Below are 21927 nucleotides of genomic sequence, written 5' to 3'. Positions count from 1 at the left end.
TCTCACACTTTATAATTCATTGGTTACTATGCTCTCTCCACTACTAGTCTGGGAGACCCTGGGGAGGGGGCAGATCTGTGTCCTACGAAACTGTTGTAGTTCCAACACCTAACAGAGTGAGAGGCAAACAGTAAGCACTTATTGAATATCAATTAGATGAATGGATAAATCAATGGTGAGATGTTGAGTACTTCTCATTTTTAAGGCATCATGTAAGATTTGTGGGGAAATATGTAATTATTATTTTTGATATCTGCCTATAAGGAATTTAAAAGTTAGTTTGGCAGCTAGAACTCTGATACAAAAGTAATTAGTCATTTTTGATAGTTTATACTTTCTGCTTCCCTTTTCTCTGATTGATCACCTAACTTTAATCTTTATATGCCTCTATCACTGTGTCTTCCAAGGTTACTAAATGACCTCCTATTTGTCAAATCCAGTGTTTGAATTTTCTTAATCTGCTTGATCTCTATCTAGCACTGAGCACTACAGAATCCAGTCTTTTGAAATTCTCTTTTCCATTTTGGTACCAAGACACTGAACTGGATTCTGACATCTCCTTCCCTCCACCACTATGCTAGTCATGCAGCCTCCATCATCAGCATGTTCAGTGTTCCTACCTGATGTATTATGTGCTTCCCTGTCTCTTCTTTTCTACACTGTATGTCCTTTAGAGTGTTTCCTAGGCTAATATCTCTGTTCATGATTTAACCTGTATGTGTAAAATCTACTTCTGTCACTGAGTATCATCACTTGAATACCACATCATCCTCTCAAATTCAGTGTTTTTAAGACTAAACATTGTGTTTCCCCTTAAGCCCCTATCTCTTATTCTGACACGGTACCAGGAGTTTCCTTGTCATCCAACCTTGAAACTTGGTACACATTTTCTCCTCTTCCTCACTTTTTCTATTCAACCTTTGGCTCTTATGGCAAAGATACATAGATTCCTTTTCATTGCCACAGGAACTGCCAAGGCATTGGTTTCCCTGCAACCAGGTTTTGCCTTCTTGAGTCCATGTTCTGTGTTGAATTGAGCCTCATAAACTATCCACATTAGCCCAACCTCAGAATCCTTCTATGATGGTTATTGCTTGCAGTCTGCCTCGCCTAGCCTAGAGTTTGAGGCCCTGTGTACAATGTGAATGACAGAGTTCTGCAGCTATTTTACCCCCTCACAAACCCAGTGATTTAGTGACAATGTACTGGTCAACGTGCCTGCTTTGGTGCATTTGCTTGCACCGTTCCCTTTTCTAGAATGAGTTGAAGCTCAAAAATTACCTGAACTCTGACCTCATACTGAAGTCCAGTTAAAGTCTAAGGATCTCCCTAAAGCTTCCTGCATAGTAGTGTTTTCCAAAGTGTGGAGGACATAATTTTAAGTGGTGCATTAAAAGAAAGGCATCAAAAGAACATGAATTATTTAGTTAAAAAAGTTACTCCCTTTCGTATTTCCTTCACTCTTTCTAACTTTATCGAGGAGAAGACGCCAATTTGTTTAAACAAATTTTGGTTTTTAACATCCCTCTAACATTTAATAATTTTTCTTTTAATCAGTGAAAAAGCAGGGAGATAACTCAGTGCATTTGGCAGTCACCATTATCTAGTTAGAAATAAATAACGTTATTTTGTTTAGGTTTGTTTGTTACCTTTCATTTATGGTAAAAATACTGGTGTTTGTTTAGGATGATAATATTAATTTAAATAATATTTAAATGTAACATTAATTAATAGTTAAACAATCACGCAATTTTAATATTTCAATATTTAAATTTGATTTAAATATTTAAATCATGTTTCACTTACATACACAGAAAAATATCAGGTAAATAATAATATATGTAGCAATTAAGAGGGAAATTAAAGAAGGTGGGACATAGGACTACACAGAAATTATAAAAACTGCACATGAATGACTGCAATCTGGGGAACTCTCAATTACCATTTTAGCCTACAAATTTTTTTTTCATATTTAAACTGTGAAATTTTAGTCACTCTTCTAAGTTTTTCTGTATTAACTAATGGAATTCTTTCAAGAATCCTATGTAAGATACTATTGTTTTCTCTATTTTACAGATGAGGAAATGGAAGACATAATTTGCCCAGCTTCTCTCAAGTGGCAAAGCTGTAGAGACAGGTTTTGAACCCAAGTCGTTAGCCTCCAGAACCTGTGCTTTTAGCTACAGTGCAACTCTGCCTCAGGAGAAGCACATCAATCTTCGATTTGATAATAACAAGTAAGATCTTTTATGTTCACTATCGTTCATCTGTCTCTTTCCCCCAGAGGGAAAATTTTTATTCAGACATGAAGTCCAGCTCTGTAGAAACCTCCTATAAGTAATTGTATTTAGAATTGATTTCCATCTCTACAAATGACTTGAAAAACTTTTTTTTCCAACAGTTTAGTTCTTAAAACTCAGGGAGTGCTCAGTACTACAGGTTCAATAACAAGTAGGAAAACACGCCTCTGCATGAATAACTTTTATAGTTTGTTCATTAGAAAGTCCCGGAGCATGATGACGAAGCACAATTTGCATCTGCTTCCTCAGCAGACTGCCCAGTAGATGAACAGCCCTGGGCAGTTCAAGTGAAATATTTAGTAACTAAACAGGGAGTAGTATGAAAGCAAATTATATACATTGGAGAAGTGCATCACAGAAAATGTTATGGTTAGACTTGATATTAGAAAGCATCACCCTTACATTTGCCTTTTCAGTTCTCGAAAAAAAAACTGAAAGGGCACATTTCTGAAGAACTGCAATACCCTAATTTTATAATTACTGGAAATCATATTTTGATGTAAGGATTTTATAATAACCAGATATATTTCCAGCATCTATGTATTTAAAATATAGATCTCATATACAACTAAGAAATATTTCACACAGAAATTTGCTCGTAAACACTCAATATTTGCTTTTTAAACCCACTTAATATAACTAAAGTTGCTGTGTTTCTTTCATAATTCTACTATCTACTAATTATTGGTCTAACACAGGAGTAGGCAAACTATGACCCACATTTCAAACCTGGATATGGCCTCTTTTTTTGTGGCTCACAGGCTAAGAATGATTTTCACATTTTTAGGGGTTCAAAAGAAAAGAAAAAAAGAATTATGTGACAACGACTGTATGTAGCCCGTAAATCCTAAAATATTTACTATATAGCCTTTTACAGAAAAGTTTGCCAACCACTGATCTACCTTCTATGTTCTTCTATAATGTGCTTCCAGCTTTTATTTTGCTATGAAATTATTTCCTTTTTCTTAAATATCTCTGATTGAATTCTGGTCTGGTAGTACTTCATCTTTCAGTTTACAATATGTGATTCTGGTGCTGTAATATAAAGTCAGTCAGTTAAAGTCATCTCATATTTTACCTAACCTAGTGTTTGTTATGCTGGAAACCTGCACTTTAGGAAATGCACTTGAGCAACCATCTCCAAGGATGTCTATTTAAACCAGGATATCAGAACTGAGCCTAATACTGATTGGGGCGGGGCGATTGTCATTGGGGCATAGTGTATTGCCAGTGGGAGGGAGGTAAGTCACTGAAGCCAGGGGGCAGACTGTTATATCTAGAATCCAAAGGTGGCCTGCCTACAAACCATGCCTCCTGGTATTTACACACCTGTAGAGTCCCCTTCCACACTGAATTTGAGTTTGCCTTTGGTACTTAACAGAATGCAGCACAAGTGACACCATATTACTTCCAAGCCAAGTCATAAGAAGTCTTGTAGCTTCTGGCTTGTTCTCTTGGAATGCTTGCTCTTTGAATGCTTTCTCTCAAAATCCAAAAAAATTAACTAAGAATCTCAGGCCACATAGAAAAGACACATGTAGACATTCAGCCCCAGCTGAGCTCCTACACAACAGCCAGCATCAATCGCCAGTCATTTGAGTAAGCTATGCTGAATACCTAATCTCAGACTATAAGGCGATTCCAGAACCAGCTGCCATTTGTTTGCAATCATTTGAGAGATCCCAAGCAACAAACACCCAACTGAGCTTCTACCACCATGAAGGGTAATAATAAATTATTTCAAACCATTAAGTTTTGAAGTGATGTGTCATGCAGCAATAGATAAATGGAACAACATGTTCCAGTAATTCTTTGAGTATGTCCTTATTTACAGGCTTATCTTGTACTTTCCTGTGGCATGCCTGGGATCAACCATTTCTCCAAGAAACCCTAATTTCTATTAGTGGAGAATGATATTTAAAAACTAAGATATGGATGTTAGATGATCTCCTTGTTATAATAGGTCTCTACTTTGAGGTCCTCTCAGGGGCCAGTACTAAAATATACAATATAGGTTATTTATTTATCTATTATCTAACCATGCATTCACAATGAAAATTTTCAATTCTAAAACAACCACACAGATTATTGTAACCATCCCCTTTAACATATTTGTACCTCTTATTGCTGTCAATATACTTACTTATTTGATCAATCTCTCATGCTTCGTACCAACTTTATAATGAGGGAGCCCTTTCTTCCCTCATTGTAGATGCCCTCCTTACCCTACTCAAGTTTTAACTCCAAACTCAGCAAAGATACTAATGCTACACCTATCTACTATATGAGCTCCAACCTTTATTGCCCATCTAATGACTTTTGACAAAATGAGGAAGGGAAGAAGGGAGGAAGGGAGGAAGGCAGGAAGGAAGGGAAGGAGGGAGGGAGGAAGGAGGGAAGGAAGGAAAGAAAAAGGATATATTTTTTTTTGATGCTTTTTTTTTTTTAAATTTAATTTAATTTATTTATTTTTTGTCTGTGTTGCGTCTTCGTTTCTGTGCGAGGGCTTTCTCTAGTTGCGGAAAGCAGGGGCCACTCTTCATCGCGGTGCGCGGGCCTCTCACTATCGCGGCCTCTCGTTGCGGAGCACAGGCTCCAGACGCGCAGGCTCAGTAATTGTGGTTCACGGGCCCAGTTGCTCCGTGGCATGTGGGATCTTCCCAGACCAGGGCTCGAACCCGTGTCCCCTGCATTAGCAGGCAGACTCTCAACCACTGCACCACCAGGGAAGCCCAAGGATATGTTTTAATAGTGATTTTTGAGGAGAAAATCTGGCACATGTTGACTTATCTTGAGATTGGAGTATGAAGAGAGCAGTGTAAAATTGGCCAAGAGGATATCTAAAAAATCAGGCAGAGCTGATGTGAGAAAATGGAGAAAAGACATTTTGAAGAGAAATTTGAGCTTAAGAGCTGAATAGGTACAGGAATTTATACAGAAAAATAAGTAAAAGATGATTTCTAAGTACGAGACTTTTATTTTGTTGGGATGCAGAGAGTAGGGCAAAGAAGATATGTTCATGTGAGTGTTCTTGGGGCTAAATAACCTATTAAACATTGCTGCATAACTTTGCAACTGTAGATTTGTGATGCAAATATGGAAAATTAAGTCAAATTTTCATGTGGTTATAGTCAACAAGAAGAACCAATGGAATAATGTCTAATTTAACAATACATTGCAAACTCAGGTATAGTAACTATGCTCAACCCTTAAATATAAGACCGTGGCTTAGTGTTTTACATGTAAAACAGGCTCAGAAAAAAGATGAATTCAGCATTGGCCACATCACAAGTTCATCCAGTAACTAAAAGCAAAGCATTTCTCAAATGATTTTTTTAGCTTGCAAACAGATTGTACTCTCTTGTTAAAACATACTGAAATCTGTGTTATGAAGCTCTGATAGGTTATGCCATAGTAAATTCTTATTCTTCTTTCAGTCAATGATAGAAAAAGAAGCCTGATTTGGAAGAATTGAAATTGATTTACAATGAGAAAGAAATTCTTAATTTTTCCCTTTGAGCTACAATTTCTCTTTTCTCTCTCAATGAACTATAAGTAAAAGTAAGACCTTGTCATCCATCAGTCACTCACACCCTCTGAAAAACTACTGTTTCAGTCCCAGCCCTGTGATGACTTGGAAACTGGTCATTAACTTATTTAGTACTGGTCAGCTGAGCCCACATTCCACACTCTCATTTTCTCTAGAATAGAAACAATTACTGTTCTCAATCTTATTCACCCACGTCTTCCATATATGATCTGTCTCAATTTTTAAGAAACCAGTTATTTTATCTATTATTCACGATATGGTTTTCAACATCCACTATTCTCACTAAACGTGGACAAATAGTTTTATGCATTTCCAGATTTTAATAGGTAAATATTTTCTTCATGGAGAAAAAATCTATCTTTTAATCTGCTCTATAATTTATGGACATACACTATTTTAAAAAAATATAAAACAAAACTAAACAAAACAAAACAGACATTCAGCAGGCTGGATGCTCAAAAGTTATCTAACTTCTTCAAAGGCAACCTGTTGCATAATTCTTTAAAAACAAATATTAGCATTATTAAAGAAGTAATTATTTATAAGAAGTAATTAGATTGTAATAAGTCAAGGATGCTTGTTGTAATATTTAGGGAACCCAGGAAAAGAATGCATACTTAACAACTTAATAGAAAGTTTAAAAAATGGAATTTTTGATAATAGTAATATGTGATCAATCTAAAAGATGAACAAGAAGAGAGAAAAGAGAACATAAAATAAAATAGGTCAAATAGAAAATATTTTACCATTTAGATGATGGAGAAAAAAATGGCCAACTACTTGGGAAACTGTAAATATACATACAGTTTATACACACAAATATATAATTGAAATAAAAGTGAATTCTATAAAAACTATAATTTTCAATGAAGAAATTAACTCATGAAATATGAAGAAATTATGAGTAGATATTTATATAACCTAAGAGGTAGGGATAACTTTTTTCATTTGTAAGATTAATGACTGAATCTCTAATGAGAAAGTGTTAGAATTGACCATGTGTTTAAAACATCTTCACACCAAATTAAAGTATATAAACAAAGAAACATAAAATAGACAAATAGGAAAATGATGCAATATATACCAAAAGATTATATTTCTTGATACATAGAATGTTCTTAGACAATAATAAAAAATATTTATATAATGTTTCTTTGCAGTAACTGTAGCTTTGTACCATCAGATTTAAAAAATCATAGAGCTGAGAGAGATTAAATATAAATCTTCATTTTATAAAAAAAAAACCAAAACATGCGAGCACTCCAGTAGAAAAATGGGAAAGGTCGTCAACAGGCAATTCAAATGAATAACATTAGATAAATTATAAAATATGTTACCTCAAGAGAAATCAAAGAAATATTACTTTAAAACTCATTCTAAATTATTATACTGGAAAATGTTAATGCAGTTATGTGTGGGAGAATGGACATTTTCGTATGCAACTATCACACTGTAATTTTGTATAACTCTAGAGGATATGATGGAGCCAAAAGTTTAATGCATTTCTTCAAAATTCCATTTTTAGGAATATTCCCTCCTAGGCAAGTCACTTGATAAGTGTAAAAATTATAAGTATATAACAACATGACTTTAACAATTTTGTAAGTAATAAGAAAAAAGATACTTTAAAAAAAATTTTATTGCAGTATAGTTGATTTACAATGTTGTGTTACTTTCTGCTGTACAGCAAAGTGAATGAGTTACATATACACATATATCAACTCTTTTTTTAGATTCTTTTCCCATATAGGTCATTACAGAGTATTGAGTAGAGTTCCCTGTGCTATACAGTAGGTCCTTATTAGTTATCTATTTTATATATAGTAGTGTGTATATGTCAATCCAAATCTCCCAATTTATCCCCCCCTCCTTCCCCCCCCCCCAGTAACCATAAGACTGTTTTCTACACCTGTGACTCTATTTCTATTTTGCAGATAAGTTCATTTGTACCATAGAAAAAAGATACTTACAATAAACAATTATTCTTAACTTTATTTCACCTCATGCAGTCATAGTTCCTGCAAGAACATGTGAAAAGGTAGTCTTTGTACATATACTTTCGATAATGGAAATTTCTTAGGGTCAAAAAATCTCCTCAGATGATTTTTTTATTGGAGTATGGTTGCTTTACAATGTTGTGTTAGCCTCCACTGCACAACAAAATGAATCAGCCATACACATACAGATATCCCCTCCCTTTTGGACTGCCCTCCTATTTAGGTTACCACAGTGCATTAGGTACAGTTCCCTGTGGTATTCAGTATGTTCCCATCAGTTGTCTATTTTATACATAGTATCAATAATGTATATGTGTCAATCCCAGTCTCCCAATTCCTCCCACCCCACCCCTTTCCTCCTTGGTATCCATAAATTTGTTCTCTATGTCTGTGTCTCTATTTTTACTTTGCATATAAGATCATCTATACCATTTTTCTAGATGCCACATATATGCGTTATTATACGATATTTGCTTTTTCCTTTCTGACTTACTTCACTATGTATGACACTCTCTAGGTCCATCCACATTTCTACAAATGACCCAATTTCATCCCTTTTTATGGCTGAGTAATATTCCACTATATATATATACCACATCTTTTTTATCCATTGCTCTGTCAATTGACATTTAGGTTGCTTCCATGTCCTGGCTATTGTAAATAGTGCTGCTATGAACTTTGGGATGTGTGTGTTCTTTTGAATTATGGTTTTCCCTGGGTATGTGCCTAGTAATGGGATTGTTGGGTCATATGGTAGTTCTATTTTTAGTTTCTTCAGGAACCTCCATACTGTTTTCCATAGTGGCTGTATCAATTTATATCGCCAAAAGTGTATGAGGTTTCCCTTTTCTCCACACTCTCTCCAGCATTTATTGTTTGTAGATTTTTTGGTGATGGCCATTCTGACCAATGTGAGGTGATACCTCACTGTAGTTTTCATTTGTTTTTCTCTAATAATTAGTGATGTTGAGAATCTTTTCATGTGTTTGTTGGCCACCTGTTTGTCTTCACTGGAGAAATGTCTATTTAGGTCTTCTGCCCATTTTTTGATTGGGTTGTTTGTTTTTTTGATATTGAGCTGCATGAGCTGCTTGTAAATTTTGGAGATTAATCCTTTGTCAGTTGCTTCATTTGCAAATATTTTCTCCCATTCTGAGGGTTGTCTTTTCGTCTTGTTTATGGTTTCCTTTGCTGTGCAAAAGCTTTTAAGTTTCATTAGGTCCCATTTGTTTATTTTTGTTTTAATTTTCATTACCCTAGGAAGTGAGTCAAAAAAGATGGTGCTGTGATTTGTGTCAAAGAGTGTTCTGCCTATGTTTTCATCTAAGAGTTTTATAGTGTCTATTCTTACATTTAGGTCTTTAATCTATTTTGAGTTTATTTTTGCATACGGAGTTAGGGAGTGTTCTAATTTCATTCTTTTACATGTAGCTGTCCAGTTTTCCCAGCACCACTTATTGAAGAGGCTGTCTTTTCTCCATTGTATATTCTTGCCTCCTTTATCAAAGATAAGGTGACCATAGGTGCGTGGGTTTATCTCTGGGCTTTCTATCCTGTTCCATTGATCTATATTTCTGTTTTTGTGCCAGTACCATATTGTCTTAATTACTGTGGCTTTGCAGTATAGTCTGAAGTCAGGGAGCCTGGTTCCTCCAGCTCCATTTTCAGATAATTTTTTATCTGAATTTCTATGTACTCCTCTAGCCGCCAACATTCCCATACAGACTTGCTGTCAATATACACTAAAAGGTATGAACAGTACAATGTGAAAAGCCCCTGACATGATTTCAAATATATGAACTTCATTAAATTGTTCTGATTCTTTATTGAATTTTTCTTTCAGCCTTAGTGTCTGAGATTGATTTCAAGCAAATGCAGCAACAAATCAAATGTTCTTCCTTGGGAATAGATGAATGTTTTGCTGCTTGTCAATCTCTAAGTTCCATTACCATTTCTTTCTCTTTGTGTGGAGTTTTGATTGTCTGTTTGTTTGTTTTAGACATTTTATGTCTATCATTTACAGTTCTGGTACCCTGAGTATTCCAAAATAATTTAATACTGAAGATGGACTCTGAATTTGGGAATGCCAGTTTCCCCACAATCAATAAGGCTGCATACCTGATTAGAAGCACCATCATATATCACAATCCTACCAGATAGTCTGATCTGCTACAAAGGTTGTCTGAGGTTGCTGGTGGTAGAACTTTGGATAAGTCACTTGAAGATTCTCCCTGGTTTTCACTGTCTTATTGTAAGATGATGAATTTGATTGCAGTAGATGGCTTTTGTAAATAATCTCTTTCAGTTCAAAATTAGTTCAGTGCTCTTAATCCCATACCCCTATCTTGCCCCTTCCCCCACCCTATCCCCACTGGTAAACCACTAGTTTGTTTTCTATATTTGTGAGTCTGCTTCTGTTTTGCTATATACATTTGTTTTATTTTTTAGATTCCACATATAATTGATATCATATAGTATTTTGTTTGTCTACATTTGAGAAATGTCCTATTTTGTTATTCTTAGAATACTTCCCACCACAGAAGCCAGCTACCAGTTTTCCTCATCTCCCTTGAAGCTATGCACAGGCATGTGTACTGGATATTGCTAATCACATCACTGAAGCTAGAGGCTTATAAAATAAAGGTCTATGTCGAATTTATTAAGTAAGGGTTATGGTAAAGGTAGATGCTACATTTAATTTCCAGTGGTAATTAAGGAAGCTTCACTGTGACTTTCTGCAGCATTCCTGAATGTTTTATCTTCAAGAATTTTTTGATCCTTCCATAGATTATTTTATTTTTATTAAATAATCTTTTCCACTTAAATTAGCCAGCTTTTTTCTACTGCTTACAACCAAGAACTTTCACTGAAACATTAGCACATAGTAGTAGTCTTCAAATGGTGGTGGTGGTAGTTAATAATAGTTATAGTAGAAACTGTCATATTATATTAAAATATGAATGGCTAAATGTTGATAATTGTTGGAGCTGGACGACGAGTATACAGAAGTTTATTACACTATTCTCTCTTCTTTTATGTATATTTGAAATTTTCTGTGGTAACTTAAAAAACACTTAAATATATGCATGACAGACACATGTGATGACAGTTGGAAATTGATTCTTAACAGATTCTTTACAGTTTATTTTTAAAACTATATGAAAGATATCTGCAAGAACTGGCAATTCCAAATATGAGGCTATATTCAGCTTTATTTTTTGTTTAATATTGTGAATATCTACTTGGCTCACCTGGAGGATGCAATCACAAATGATATGAGGGGTTGATGAGAGACTTGAATTCATCATACCAATATATTAACCAGCGATAAGTTTTGTGTTTCAAATTTTGATCATGCAGTTTCTTCAAAGAATTATATTTTATATTAAAATATGTGGTGAAGCAGGGTACAAAATAAAATTACAAGTAATTTTTTAAAAATTGTCTTAGTAATAGATACTGCTAATAAAATTATGTTTTTGTCAAATGATCTGCTTTGAAGTATAATACTATGTCAATCAATGTCTTTTTTAACTTTTAAAGGTTGCATTTAATTATTGTAAAATATTAAAATAACCAATGTCAGGGATATGCTTGGTAATTGACATTAGACATATATGCATATCTGGAGATATTATTAATGCAAATAAGATGTTTTCTTTAACCCACTAAAATGCATAGCCAGAAAAAAATAATATTTTTTTCATGGTTAATACTTTGTTTATTTTCTTTTAAAATGTTTATGCCATTGTACCTTATTATAATTACATTTCAGTGTTATATTCTAAATTCTCTCTCTTAGCACACTAACACGAGTATTTACTCAGTGTTATCAAAATCTTTGCAATGACTGCCTCATAACTCTGTGTCATCATAACCTAGTTCGATTAAGGATTCTTTCATGAGAAAAAATAATATTTTTTTAATATTTCAAGGTACAATTTGTCTATATAATCATGAAGTGGAAGAGAATAAATCTAAATCAATAACTGAATAGAAAAACAATTTTGTATTGCACTGTAAAGTGTTATTATCATATTTCATGAGTGTATTGTTCTAAAACAAGACTCCTTAAGCTCTTCGTAGATAGTAGCATAGCCAGAAGCTGAAGTCCAATATCAACGTCTAATTAACAAATGGAAATCAACTGGGTGGGAGTTACTCTTTTTGCATACCCTAATAATACCCTAATATTGGCAACAGATTCAAATGAATCTATACATCTACAAATTTGTTGAGAACTGTGAAATCATAAAAATTTCTTCAAATTTATGATTATGAGCTTCAGTCTTTATATACATAGAGGTTTGTAAATTTGTGTTATTCGGTATAAAATAACCTTTAATAGCCTCTAGAACCTTTAATATAAAATGTATCAAGAGAGTATCTTTGTTTAGGATTTTATTATTTTAACTATCCATACTAGTTTTGCTTCCTAAATGCAACTCGAATTCTGTCTCATATATCTAGTGTTAATGTTTTAGTATAGGTTCTTGTCATCTTTTTCCTTGACCAACACAGATGCCATGTAGCCAATTTTCCTAATTATTATCTATCCTCTTTCAATTCCTCTTCAGTCACCATAGTTTATTGATTCTAAGTACACAATTTTTCATATTTAAATTTCTTTGAAATTAGAATACTTCTTACAATCACTGTCAGCCAGATGGCAGTCATGATGAGGTTATTAGTGTCTTCACCCAAACATCAAGTGTCCCAGTATCATAACCTGCATGAATGTCAGTGACTTAAAAACAAACAAACAAACCTAGAATAATGGTAGAACAACATTCCTAAAGAGAAAGTCAAAAGTAGTCTAGCTTTATATGACTGCACACCTAACTTTCAAGCACTAATAGCTTTCAGTTCTTCATCAGTTCTTTAAGAAATGTTGTATTACCAACATTCTTGATGGAACAGAGGAAGATTTAGAATGTAAAATCACAGATACTGACCACTCTGAGTTGAAAATGACTCAGTATTTCATATGAATACATTCTTCTTATGAAGAAGTTTTGAAAATACCTTAACCATTTTCTTTCCATTGTAATATCCTTTCTAAACGTATGCACGACAGTTATAACTAATAAAAATCAATGTTTAATTCTAAAAATAGCTCTTTCAACAACTATAAAGTAATAAAGTGATCAGTAAGCATTGTTTTATAGTTTAATTAGTGGTATTTTTTCTTTCAGTGTACCTTAAAACCTTTGGCATCTTTGTTCAGTAATTCAGTAATTACCTTGTGTCACCTTTCTAATTAGCTTACCTTCAATTAAAAAAATAGCCATCAACATCTCCCTGTTACCTATGAAATACAGTCACAACTCATTAGCATGATGGGGCCTGCTTTAGGTTGGGTTATCTAGAAGTAGAGACCAAAACAGAGTTCTTGCACAGTTGATTTGCTGAAGCAATGCTTCCGGGTGAAACCTGTGATTGTCTGGGAAACAGAATGGGCAGAAGAAACATCAAGGTAAGAATGTGTGCTCAGCTGAAGTGTATGTGCGGTCTCCATAAAAATATGCGTTCAGCTGCCCCTTTGAGGAGCATGTGGTGGTTCTGTGCTGTATCAACGTAGTTAAGTTGGAACTATATTCCTAGAATCTCTTTCTCATTATGGTTTTGGGTTTATGGTTGGCCACAAGAGAAATATGCATGAGATTTGTAGGGCAGAAGTGAAGCAATAGCCATTCTACTCTGAAGGTCGGTGAAGGGCACCGGGTACTGGTGCAGATTGCTCCCACTGTTGATGAGCTGGCTCTCCTGCTTGGCCGGAGGCCGCAGCTGGGGGTTCACAGCCGCTCCAGCTCCCATTTGATCTCCTACAGTTTCTCTAAGTCCTGGGCCAGCTGAGTATGCAGCTCCATGGTGTGGGTCTCCAGCTTCACCTACAGGTCAGCTATACCATCATGGTTGGAGGCAGTGGGAAACAGACATGCATTTCAGTTTGTGCCTGTTGGTTCTAGTCTGCCTTCATGAGTTCTACTTTGCTCTTTTTCTGTTCCACTGTATGTCCACCTTTTCTTCCTAACTGCCCTTCTGACTTTTGGCAACTTCACCTATACCATGAGATGCAGAGGCAACAGTCTTCTACAGACTTTTTCACCATTGCTCATATTTGCATAGGTTTACACTGTCCTACAATTTAGCATCTATGTAATTTGTCTCCTCATTTCCTGATACTTCATATGGGCCCTGATTCTGACCATAGTTAGTCTTTTTGTCTATTTTCCTAACAACCATCCCTTTCTTTTCAGGTTCTATGGTTTGTTTGTTTCTTTGTTTGTTTTAATTTTATTGGAGGATAGTTGCTTTACAATGTTATGTTAGTTTCTTGCTGTATAGCAAAGTGAATCAGTCATATGTATACATATATCCCCTCTTTTTAAAGTTTCCTTCCCATTTAGATCACCGCAGAGCACTGAGTAGAGTTCCCTGTGCTAGGCAGTAGGTTCTCATTAGTTATCTATTTTACACATAGTAGTGTATATATGTCAGTCCCAATATCCCAATTCTTCCCACCTCCCCTTCCCCCCTTGGTAATCATAAGTTTTGTGCTCTACAGCTGTGATTCTATTTCTGCTTTGCAAATAGGTTCATCTGTACCATTTTTCTAGATTCCACATATAAGTGATATTTTACGATATTTGTTTTTCTCTTTCTGACTTTCACTTCACTCTGTGACAGACTCTGGGTCCATCCACCTCACTACAAATAATTCAATTTCGTTTCTTTTTATGACTGAGTAATATTCCATTGCATGTATGTGCCACATCTTCTTTATTCATTCATCTGTCGATGGACACTTAGGTTGCTTCCATGCCCTGGCTATTGTATTATAAATAGTGCTGTAATGAACATTGGGGTGCATGCATCCTTTTGAATTATGGTTTTCTCCAGATATATGCCTAGGAGTGGGATTGCTGGGTCATATGCACAGCAAAGGAAACCATAAACAACATGAAAAGATAACCCTCAGAATGGGAGAAAAAATTTGCAAATGAAGAAACTGACAAAGGATTAATTTCCAAAATATACAAACAGCTCATGCAGCTCAATATCAAAAAAACAAACAACCCAATCAAAAAATGGACAGAAGACCTAGGTAGACATTTCTCCACAGAAGACATACAGATGGCCAACAAACACATGAAAAGGTGCTCAACATCACTAATTATTAGAGAAGTGCAAATCAAAACTACAATGAGGTATCACCTCACGCCAGTCAGAGTGGCCATCATCAAAAATTCTACAAACAATAAATGCTGGAGAGAGTGTGGAGAAAAGGGAACCCTCCTACACTGTTGGTGGGAATGTAAATTGATACAGCCACTATGGAGAACAGTATGGAGGTTCCTTAAAAAACTAAAAATAGAGATACCATACGACCCAGCAATCCCACTCCTCGGCATATATCCAGAGAAAACCATTCCTTTTTATACTCCAGACCTAGACAGATTTTCTTCTCTTTCTGTCTGGAAAGCTACTGTGCAACCTAATAGATTATCCTCCAATGTGCCTTCCTCTGAGCTATCACATCACTCTGGACATGCCTTCAGTATAGGAACTATCAATATTTTATTTGCATTACAGCTACATCTTTGGTTTTTAGGTTGTTTAGTAACTCGAGGTTTGCTGTTATTCAAAGTAGATGGAGTTTGGGACTTCCCTGGTGGTCCAGTGGGTAAGACTCTGTGCTCCCAATGCAAGGGGCTGGGGTTCTAACCCTGGTCAGGGAACTAGAACCCACATGCATACCGCAACTAAAGATCACGCATGCTGCAGCTAAGCATTCCGCAACGACGATCCCGAGTGCTGCAACTAAGACCTGGCGCAGCCAAAATAAATAAATAAATAAAAATTTTTAAAAAGTATATGGAGTTATCACTGAAAGCTTAAATTGCTTTGTACTGTACCTTGGGTAATTGAAATTAGAATGCTAGCAGTATTACATTTTTAAATCTTAATGTTTATAATGTATGTGTACATTAAGAGGATTCTAATTCAGCTTTGCATGAGTTACCATATTCTTATGGACAAAGATAGGGCAAATGAGAATTAAGGACATGTGGACCAAAGTTCCTGTAAGATTTCTTTTTTGCTTTGTTTCTCAGCTTTTGTTTTTGTGTAATTTTTATCACCCCTTCAAATGAATAGCTCAACAGAAAAACTGCTTGAATTTATGTGTACTCACAAAAGAAATCCATGTGAGGTTCATTTTCTCTCCTATATTCTTCTGACAAGCAGTTCTACTTTCACTACTATTTTCACATAGTGTATTATTAAAGCTACTAAAATAAAGATAAGTAGAAAAAAAAGGAAAAACATATTTTAAAACTAAAATTCTTCTGATAATTATGAAGAGTTTGCAAATTTCAAGAAATTGTGAAAGTTTTAAGACCAGACTGGAATTACATGTACTATAATTTATAAAGCCCGAATTTGGAACTGGGGAGATGTTTGGGATATGGAAGGCCTATGTAATTCAAACAGGACAGTGGTTAATGAACAAAATAGATTGAAGCACACATGTGTAGAACCTGAAGACTTTTCCCCAGGGAATATTGTCAGGAGAAAAAAACAATGAAAGATATGAACAAGGAAAGAACTGAAAAAATAACCCAAAAGAAGAAAAACCTCAGAAAGCTAAACATAACACGCTGAAGATTAAAGAACTCAAATTTTAAGTTGTTCTCATTTGATAGAGATAGTGAATATTTTTAAGTAATTAATGCTAGCTGTTGTAACAAAAAATTCAAAATTACCATTGATTAACACAGTACAGTTTTATTTCTTGCTCTCCTCACTGGCTAATCAGATGTTTGGCATGTGGTCCTCTTCATAATTCCTAGAACTCAGTCATATAACTGAATTGCAAGGGAGGTTGGACTTGTAGGCTAGATGTGTGTCCGGAAAAGTAAGAACATTGGTTTAGGTAAGCAGCTAGCATTCTCTGCCACACCTACTTTAAAGTGTATCTCAGAGGACACCCCTTTTATAAAACCTTTCCTGATTCCCCTTAGTTCTACTGAATTTCCTTAAACAGATCTGTCATCTGTCTCATTTGACTTGAAAAAGTCTGGGCTTCTGTTTATTTTGTACTGGGTTTGTCCTTCCCATTAGAATGGATCTTAGCTCTTCTGAGGGCAAAAACTGAGTGTTAATCATCTTTGTGTCTCCTGTAGTAATCAGTGTAGTGCCTTATGCATTTAGAGACAATTGTATTTGAATTTGAATTTTATTTTGTTTAGTGGAAAGAAATAAATTCTCAAAAAAAATTAAACTCACTAAAATTACAACTGGCAGCTTTATATAGTTATTTGTTTAGCTTTATTTGGGAGATTATTTTAAAGCTTAGCATATATTCTAATAAAGTCATACTTTAGAAAATGCATTTCTGGCATGAAAGAGTGATGGCGTATGTTTTGCAGATGGAAAAGAACAAAAGATGCCACTTACACTTCCAACATACTGAAAATAATATAATGAAGGCTCATAAATGACTGTGCTTCTCTCATAATGAATTAAACAATTCACAAGAACAAAAGGACAATTTTAGAATAGAGTGGTAAATGTAATAGAGCTACTTAGTGAGGAAGGGAGTCATTATTGAGAGATGAAAGAGAAAGAAACAAATTGAAACAATGAGACTATATTCCATGATTGTTTTCCCATTTTTACTTTAGGAAGGTAGATGAGTTACAGAACTCATCTTGATTCTGTTAAGTGTTTAAAGTAAAACTAGGAATAAAGTTTTGAAAGTGTTCTTTAAAAAATGTGAATGCCAGTATTGACCGCAGCTGCACGCTAATTAAGGAATCTGTGAATAATGATAAGAAAGCTGGCCCATTCCCAATTCAGATTGATTATCACCAGGACAGACAGCATAAGTGATGGCCACACAATACCATTAAGATATATATCAAAGAGTCTGAGAGGGAAACTTTAAGATCTACAGTAAGATTGTCAATCCATGGCAAAATATAGTCAGATCAGATCAATTTTCAATTTTTTTCTTTCGTAAATACATGTGTAGAATGAATGATCAATTGATGGTATACCACAAATGAAAGGGTGGTTCAGTGACATTGTATACTCTGTTTAAAAATTAAGAGCCACCTAGCCAGAGTATTGGTCATGCTGATGCCATGTTTACATCTTAAAATGTGGATGTAATTCAGATGCATGAGATAAAACTTATACTCTTAAAGTACAGAGTTTTATTTCAAATCCAACCATTGTATTGAGGGGCTTAATTCAGTTGTATTGGGTTGGCCAAAGAGTTCTTTCGGTTTTTAAGTATATATAAAAGACACATTTTTCAGTTTCACCAAGAACTTTATTGAACAACATATTCACCATTTTGTTCCACTACATTCTGCCATTTTTCAGGCAACTTCATAATTCCATCTTACCAAAAATTTTTATCTTTTTGAGCAAAGAATTGTTCCAGGTGCCTTTCACAGTCTTCCAGGGAATTAAAATTTTTTCCATTAAGACAATTTTGTAAAGACCATAATAAATGGAAATCCAAAGATGCAATGTCTGGAGAATATGGCGAATGAATCAGAACTTCCCAGCCAAGCTGTAACAGTTTTTGTCTGGTCATCAAAGAAATATGAGGCCTTGCGTTATCCTGATGAAAGATTATGCATTTTCTGTTGACTAATTCCGGACGCTTTTCACTGAGTGCTGCTTTCAGTTGGTCTAATCGGAAGCAGTACTTGTTGGAATTAATCGTTTAGTTTTCCAGAAGGAGCTCATAATAGAGGACTTCCTTCCAATCCCACCATATACACAACATCACCTTCTTTGGATGAAGACCGGCCTTTGGTGTGGTTGGTGGTGGTTTATTTCACTTGCCCCACGATCTCTTGCATTCCACATTGTTGTACAGTAACCACTTTTCATTGCCCATCACAATTTGTTTTAAGAATGGAACGTTTTCGTTACATTTAAGTAGAGAATCGCATGCGGAAATACGGTCAAGAAGGTTTTTTTTGCTTAAGTTACGTGGAACCCAAACATCAAAGCGATTCACATAACCAAGCTGGTGCAAATAATTTTCAACACTTGATTTGGATATTCTGAGTATGTCAGCTCTCTCCCACGTGGTATAACGTTGACTGTTCTCAGTTAATGTCTCTATTTGATCACTATCAACTTCAACTGGTCTACCCAACCGTGGAGCATCATCCAGCGAGAAATCTCCAGCACGAAACTTCTCAAACCACTTTTGACATGTTTGATCAGTCACAGCACCTTCTCCATACACTGCCAAAAAAATCTTTTTTTGCGTTTCAGTTGTGTTTTTACCTTTCTTGAAATAATAAAGCATAATATGCCAAAAATGTTGCTTTTTTTCTTCCATCTTCAATATTAATGGCCACGCAAAAATTCACCAATTTTTATGTGTTTTTTTTTTAATGCACGCTGATATGACAGCTGTCACAATACACTCTAACAAAATTGTTTCAAATGAAGTTAAAGACAACTAAGCACTGCTAGAGTGAGCTTATGGAAAAATCCGAACGAACTCTTTGGCCAACCGTATTTAATAAGTACACTTTTGAAAGTTTCATGTGATAGCATTTGGCTGTAATGGAATTTGTTGTTCTATTTTAAGAATAGAACATAATTTAAGTTTTAAGGATAGAATACTCGCGTACATTGTCAAGCATATTATTACCTAGATTTGGATAAATTACAGATCAGAATATGTCCCTGCCTGAAATGTTAAGAACCTTACCCACTAACTCAATTGCCTTATACCTGGTTTAGTCAGGTCCCACAACAGTAGCATTCTCAATATTCTATCTTATTTAGTGTGAACACAAGGTCCGAGGACTGTTTGGGATTAAAGGTTAGTATCATTATTTCTGACAAAAGATCAGGTTTATTGTTTCTGGCAATAATTGATATAGTTGGGCAGACTCTGTCTCCACCCAGAAAATATGTATTTTACTTGCCAAGAGAATATTAAATTTGCAAATGAATCTAAGATTTAATTTAATAATATTTTGAGATGATAACAGAGTTTTAAAGTTTCTTACAGAGATCAAAATTTTCTCATTGTCCTGAGGCCATTTGCCCAGTGACTCAGTGGCATTTATTTATTCTGAGAAAGAGTTGATACAGAATAAAACAAAGGAGTCTATTGAATTTCTGAACACATTTTTAAAATATAGAACTGTCTTGGTATAGAATTGAGTCTCTATTGCAAATACTAGAATTTTTGTAGACAAAAGGATTTGGGTTCTATTATGTTTAAAAACTAGTGAGCCCAGAACAGAAAGATTATACCTATACCACATCACAAATGAAATCTATGAATTATATGAGTGCATTTTCCTGCTATAGTAAATGGAGAAAACAGTAGAACCAATCAGATGGAGAGAGAGAGAGAGATTTAGAAAAGATATGGCTAGAGCTTTAGATGCTTCTTGAGTCCTTTGGAAAGGATCTAACATCTTCTCTAGGGCAGATTGCAAAAGGTGGGTGTGAGAGTAAGTTTAGTGGGGTCTAAGACAGACATGTTTCCCTTCCTAGGCGATAGTGTGAGATATTAGATTCTCTTAGAGTGATCCCCTGTCCAGACTGAATCCTGAGTGTTTATTGTAGCAATGGACATGGGTGGAGCCAAAGGGAATGGGCTTAAAGTCAGATTTGTAGGGTCCTTGCATTCCATCACTATCTGGGAGTGTCTATGAAAGTTCCCTAGGTCCAGTTAGAGAGTATGGTTCTGGCTGAGAACAAGTGAGCCTAACCAAAGATATACATGGAAGCACAATGAGGCCTAGACCTGGATACCAGAGGTTGTGGGACGATCATGGACATTAGCAATAGACGCCAGCATACAATGCCGCAGACCAAGAAAAATGAGTTACTCTCGGTGTAGGCCAAAGCAGATGAAAAATAATGGTAGAAAAAATTCCCCATGATGCCAGGGCAATAAATAAGCCACCCTAACCCTGCTCATCAAACTTAGATCACTTCAAAGAGAAGGAAAAAAGAAAAGAGAAGACTACTGAGGAAGATCCATAATTGACTAGTTATGTAAGTACCTAACATAAAAACTGAACTGATTACCTAAAAATAAGATGAGAGGTATTGAGCAAAATGAGAAGTTCTAAAATAAGCTGAGTTCAATTATATAGATAAAAGTCACCTAACCATAAGCCTACTGTGTGGCTAAAATCTTGTGCTTACTATCTAGCTATTATTATTTTACAAGTCATAATTTTAACATATTTAATTATATTTACCTAACAAAATGAAACACCAAATTAGAACTTTAACAAAGGCCATATTTTAATCAAAGTACTAGCTCTAAAATTTGGAAGATCAAACTCCAACTGACTAGTAGTTAAAGAAGAAACAGGAGGAGGTATAATTGGGAAAAACACACATATCTCCCTGGAACTCAAAACTGGAACTTTTCTTACCTTGGCAAATCTTCTCCAAAATTTAGTTGCATTTTGAAATCCCCAATTTCAAAGCCCCATCCAGTAAAAAATACTTCTGATATGCTCAGTAGAAGAAACCTAATCCCATATTTGTCCTATGATAGGTGATTTAAGCTCCATTTCACTTACAAAACACCCCCTTGTACTTATTCAGGTCTGCCCTGAGTTACTAAATATATCCTTTTAATATCTTTGCTTTGCTCCAGTATAAATAATAGGATAGATATAAATCACACTTTAAAGATGTTGTAAGAAATATTTAATAAGGCATGAAAATAAAACATTTCTGATTATTAGTACTTTAAGAGCTAATTAGAAAATAAGCTAATCTGTTTTCTCTTCCATAATTAATTTTAGGTACAAATAATGCTAAGGCATTTGTAATAAGTAGCTTGGTATAAAATAGTCAGTAATTAGACCAATAATTTTTATTGGTCATCCATTTTATCACAGTTGGAAACTAGAGAGGAGCAGTAGAAAAACCCCTGGATTATGGTACTAGATGACTGGGTCACATTGGGCACATCACTTATCTGAGTCTTTGTTTACTTATAAAATGAGAGTGTAGACAATATTGCTAAAACTTCTTTTTGTTTTTTTCATCATGTAGA

The 21927-nt window shown here is 34.9% G+C and overlaps 1 protein-coding gene across 1 annotated transcript in view; it reads left to right on the top strand.

Annotated features, from left to right (window-relative positions):
- The window catches only part of LOC309629284 (uncharacterized protein), a 1158831-nt gene that overhangs the window by 920954 nt on the left and 215950 nt on the right, over positions 1-21927 (top strand). The window contains exon 10 of the mRNA XM_082393108.1: positions 2077-2237. Within this exon, the coding sequence (XP_082249234.1) occupies positions 2077-2144 (68 nt within the window). The 3' untranslated portion in view covers positions 2145-2237. The remainder of the gene's footprint in view (positions 1-2076; positions 2238-21927) is intronic.

The sequence above is a fragment of the Balaenoptera borealis genome, assembly GCF_965194805.1.
Source record: "Balaenoptera borealis genome assembly, chromosome: 5".
NCBI classification, from domain to species: domain Eukaryota; kingdom Metazoa; phylum Chordata; class Mammalia; order Artiodactyla; family Balaenopteridae; genus Balaenoptera; species Balaenoptera borealis.
The sequence above is the reverse complement of the archived record's forward strand: the minus strand, read 5'-3'. Positions and strand labels throughout refer to the sequence as shown.